The sequence below is a fragment of the Phaethon lepturus genome, unplaced genomic scaffold (assembly GCF_000687285.1).
Source record: "Phaethon lepturus isolate BGI_N335 unplaced genomic scaffold, ASM68728v1 scaffold31505, whole genome shotgun sequence".
Taxonomy (NCBI): domain Eukaryota; kingdom Metazoa; phylum Chordata; class Aves; order Phaethontiformes; family Phaethontidae; genus Phaethon; species Phaethon lepturus.
In genome coordinates this window covers 4768-9181 of record NW_010540339.1, presented here as the reverse complement: position 1 = coordinate 9181, position 4414 = coordinate 4768, and the positions used below count along the sequence as shown (strand labels likewise).

Genomic DNA, 4414 nt, shown 5'->3' with positions numbered 1-4414 from the left:
TCGGAGACTCACAGGCCAACAAGTGAATGCCTGCGCTTGTCTCCTGCTGCCTCTTCGGGGTGTCCCGTTCTTGGGGTGCTCTGCCGATGGGCTGGCAGAGGCTTCTCTGGTTCTGTCATGCCACTAATAAGCAGGGGAGGATCCTTCAGCTCAGCTTGGTGGCTGGAGCCTTGGCTCCGCTGTGCCGGCAGCTGATGTCTCTGCCGGGGAGCCTTCGGAGCTGTCTGCCTCTTGGCTGGGCTTGGGCCTCATCCAGCACCGTGCTGGCTTTGTCCCTTCCCCCGACGGTCTTGTTGGCTTGTCCCCTTCCGCAGACGTTCTTGCAAACCCCAACTACACAGTGCTGTCAGCTCTAGCCGCATTGCTTTCGGGACAGGCTTTATGTGCTGTCCCGACAGCTTGTGCCGTACATTCATGGGGCAGCATGGTTCGAGGGAGACGTTTCCCCCGTGGGGTTCAGTGTGTGGCTGGTCAGTCTGCTCTTGTCTCTACCAGCAGCAGGGAAGAGAATTGTCACACGAGTCTCACGTGCCCAGGATTCCTGTGGCAGGGCTCAGGGCAAAACGGTGTGGGCATCCAAAATGGCCTCTACCCTCCTCCTGAGGGGGGCACCTGCCAGGATTCCCAGGGCCAGCTTATTTCTGGGGTGCGGGGGGCATGTCTAAGTGTCCTACATTGTGTGGGCTGCTCGGCTGCCTGAGGGCTGCCTGAGCTCCCTTGTGGTGCTGAGCTGCCCGTGTACTGTGATAGCTGGCCGGGTGATGTGTGACGGTCTCTGGGACGGGTGCTGGCAGCACCGGAGCTGCTGGCGGGTGCCCAGTGATGTGCCTGCCACCCATGGGAAATATGTGCCCTGGCAGAATGGACCCTGGGCGACCTGGAGCCCTTTGATGTGCACTCCCTGGGCGAGGCGCTGCGAGGCTACCTACAGGACCTGCCCTCTCCCATGGTGCCGGTGTCCGTGCATGGAGACATCCTTCGCATCCTGCAGGGTAAGGGCTTCCCCTAGCCGCACTTTGAAGGGGTGGCTGGGCGGGATGGACATGTTTGGGATATTAAAATAAGTCCTGTCCCTATGGGGTCTGGCACACGGCCTCTGCTGCCAACAGTGCTCCCACGCTGTGACGCAGCCAGAGCGTGGAGAGTGGTGCCGGCTGTCCCAGCCCTTCCATCGTGTCGTCTTCTCTCCCCAGAGATCCCTCAGCCGGAGAATTGCCGGAAGCAGCTGCTGTTGGCCCTGGAGTCGCCTGCGGTCCCGCTCCAGAACACGCTCACCCTGCAGTTCCTGCTCCGGCATCTGGGGAAGGTATCGCAGCAGGCTGAGAGCAACAGCCTCCACCCTCGGGCCCTGGGAGAAATCTTCGGCCCCCTTCTCCTCCGGCTGCCTGGCGCCAGGTACGTGAGGCTCTCGGCTTCCAGCCGTGTACCAAGCGTCAGCCGCTGTGCCTGCCAGGACGAGGAGTCCAGCCTGTAACAGCAGGTCTGCGCGCAGCCCCTGCCTCGCTGCACGTGGGATTAAACTGCTGGCAGCACACAGAGGTGGGACTCAAAGCCAGGGCAGAGCCCTTGCTTCTGTCAGCCTGGGATCTGGCAGCTGGGATGAACCAGCTGACCCCAGCTTTGCCCAGGGGGCACAGGAGCAGTGCCAAGTTTTCCCCCACAACTGCTGTTCTTACTTGGCTCCTCTCTCCCTGCAGCCCAGAGCTGAGCCCTGACTTCTCCGTGCTGTTTCTGGAGATACTTCTGCAGACGAAGGAGCTGGAGCTGGAACAGTTGCCTCCAGGTACTGAGATGCCGTTTTTCCTTGGGGCCCGAGGTGCTGGTGTCTGTGCTTTGTGGGTGCGGAGTCTCTGCCCCCGTGAGCAGGCTGCCGAGGGCGTTTCTGTAGCCCAGCTCTGCCTGGGTGCCTGCTCGAGGTGCTCATTTGCTGCTGTAGATGTGCCTGGAGCAGCTCCTGGCAGTGTGGTGGCCGAGTGGGGCTTCCCAGGACGGTCACTGCAGGGAGGGGGACTCAGCGCTCCGAGGGATTGCCCTGTGCAAGGGTGGGGAGCTGGGACTGGGGCTCACCCTGCTTCAATCCTGCATCTCTTACAGCCTTGCCTCCAAAACCACCTAAGCCAAAGCCTAGTGCAGCCAGCCTGGCCAACGGGAACAGCGTGCCCTTGCAGGACGCCGAGTGGTACTGGGGTGACATTTCCCGGTAAGGGGGCGGCTGGCAGCTCACATCCTGGGTGCCCTCTCTCTGTCGGGTTATCTAGGGGAGCCCTGGCTGCACCACACAGGCCATGACAATCATGTTCCTCACAGGGAGGAGGTGAATGAGAAGCTACGGGACACACCGGATGGTACTTTCTTGGTGCGGGATGCCTCCAGCAAGATCCAGGGAGAGTACACGCTCACGCTCAGGTAGGACGCTGGGGTTTGCCCAGAGCCTCCGCTGCTCTGGGGTGGAGCTGTCGGCACGTGTCCCTGTGCTTTTACGGCTGCCTGGAAGCCCAGATGTCAGGCTGTTGTAGGGTGCTGCGGTGGTGATAAGTGCCTTCTCTCCCCTCCCCACTACAGGAAAGGAGGCAATAACAAGCTGATCAAGATCTTTCACCGGGAAGGGAAGTATGGCTTCTCAGAGCCCCTGACTTTCGGCTCGGTGGTGGAGCTCATCACCCATTACCGGCACGAGTCACTCGCCCAGTACAACGCCAAGCTGGACACCAGGCTGCTCTACCCCATCTCCAAGTACCAGCAGGTGAGGCCTGTGCCGCAGGGACGTGGCTTGCCAGCACAGCCTGAACCAGGGGCATTTGCAGGTCCATCACTGGTCCTTTGGTAGCTGACAAAGTCCTACCCCTTCCCCTGTGCTGGGATGTTGCTTTGTGGGGTGACAGGCATCCTGCAGGGCTGGTGGGGTTTCATGGGACCTGACTGAGCAGGTCCTGACTGAGGCTGTGCGTATGGCAGGACCAAGTGGTGAAAGAGGACAGCGTGGAAGCCGTCGGGGAGCAGCTGAAGGTCTATCACCAGCAGTACCAGGACAAGAGCTGGGAGTACGACCTGCTGTATGAGGAGTACACACGCACTTCCCAGGTACGTGGGCATTGCCTTCCCCATGGGCTGCCCTTACATCCCCTGATCACCGGCAGCCGTGCCGCTGCGCACAGAGGAGAGCAGAGGTCGGGCACCCGCTGCCCTGTTTGTCTGCTCCTGGACTTGAGGGGACTCCCCAGAGAATGAACTTTGAAGAGGGGGATATTTTGGCTGCAGCAAGGACAGTGCTGCTTTGAGGAGGGGTGAAGAAGGGATGCAGATGGGCAGAAACCTGCCCAAATGCTCCCCCTTCCTCAGCTCTTCCCTCCCTTTTCAGGAGCTGCAGATGAAGAGGACGGCAATCGAGGCCTTCAATGAAACAATCAAGATCTTTGAGGAGCAGTGTCAGACGCAGGAGAAATGCAGCAAGGAGTACATCGAGCGCTTCCGGCGGGAAGGCAATGAGAAGGAGGTGCAACGGTGAGGACAGGGGGTGGTGGTGACCACTGGAGAAGTTGGTTACCTGCCTGGGGAAGGGCTCTGGGGGCTGCAAGGATCATCCTGGCCCAGCACAGAGCCAAGGCATGTGCGATCCTTGTCTCTCCAGCAGCGTGCTGTGGGCTGGAGCTGGCAGGCTGCCTCCTCCGCCTCCCCCACCCTGGCTCACAGCCTAAACCCCTCCTCCTTCTCCCAGGATCCTCATGAACTCGGAGAAGCTGAAGTCTCGCATCACAGAGATCCACGACAGCAAGATGAAGCTGGAGCAGGACCTGAAGAAACAAGCCTCGGAGAACCGGGAGATCGACAAGCGCATGAACAGCCTCAAGCCAGACCTCATGCAGCTACGCAAACTGCGGGACCAGTATTTGGTGTACGTAGCACCTTCCCCCACAGAGGGCTGGGAGTGGAGCCCTGCTGCCCCTCCAGCCCAGCCCGGGAGCGATCCAGCTGGCTCCTTGAGGGCTTTGAGGCTGGTCGGACCGGCTTGTGGGCTGCTTGGTGCAGGAACGAGCCCTGCAGCATGGAGCCTCGGGGCACGGTGGTCTCTCAAAGGGGACGGCTGCTGCCCTCTGGTGATGGCTTCGCGACTGGTGCCTGGCCTGGGGCACGCTGCCCGCGCTGAGCTCTGCCTCTCCTTCCTTCTCCAGGTGGCTGACACAGAAGGGTGCCCGGCAGAAGAAAATCAACGAGTGGCTGGGCATCAAGAACGAGACGGAGGAGTGAGTGTCCCTGCTCACGTGTTTTGGGATGTGGGGGGCTGCGGGAGCGCAGGCTGCGCAGCTGGTTCTGCCTGCACCGGGGCTGCGGGCAAGTCCCGTCTCCCTGCCTGGGAGCTGAGAACACCTTCCCTGCTGGAATGGGTGACAGCAGCTGGCAGTAGGAGGGGAGGTGT

The 4414-nt window shown here is 61.1% G+C and overlaps 1 protein-coding gene across 1 annotated transcript in view; it reads left to right on the top strand.

Moving 5' to 3' along the window:
- The window catches only part of PIK3R2 (phosphoinositide-3-kinase, regulatory subunit 2 (beta)), a 10501-nt gene that overhangs the window by 4787 nt on the left and 1300 nt on the right, over positions 1 to 4414 (top strand). The window contains exons 4-13 of the mRNA XM_010287415.1: positions 861 to 992; positions 1194 to 1395; positions 1698 to 1783; positions 2095 to 2200; positions 2308 to 2406; positions 2563 to 2743; positions 2956 to 3081; positions 3359 to 3501; positions 3716 to 3892; positions 4170 to 4241. Of these exons, the coding sequence (XP_010285717.1) occupies positions 861 to 992; positions 1194 to 1395; positions 1698 to 1783; positions 2095 to 2200; positions 2308 to 2406; positions 2563 to 2743; positions 2956 to 3081; positions 3359 to 3501; positions 3716 to 3892; positions 4170 to 4241 (1324 nt within the window). The remainder of the gene's footprint in view (positions 1 to 860; positions 993 to 1193; positions 1396 to 1697; positions 1784 to 2094; positions 2201 to 2307; positions 2407 to 2562; positions 2744 to 2955; positions 3082 to 3358; positions 3502 to 3715; positions 3893 to 4169; positions 4242 to 4414) is intronic.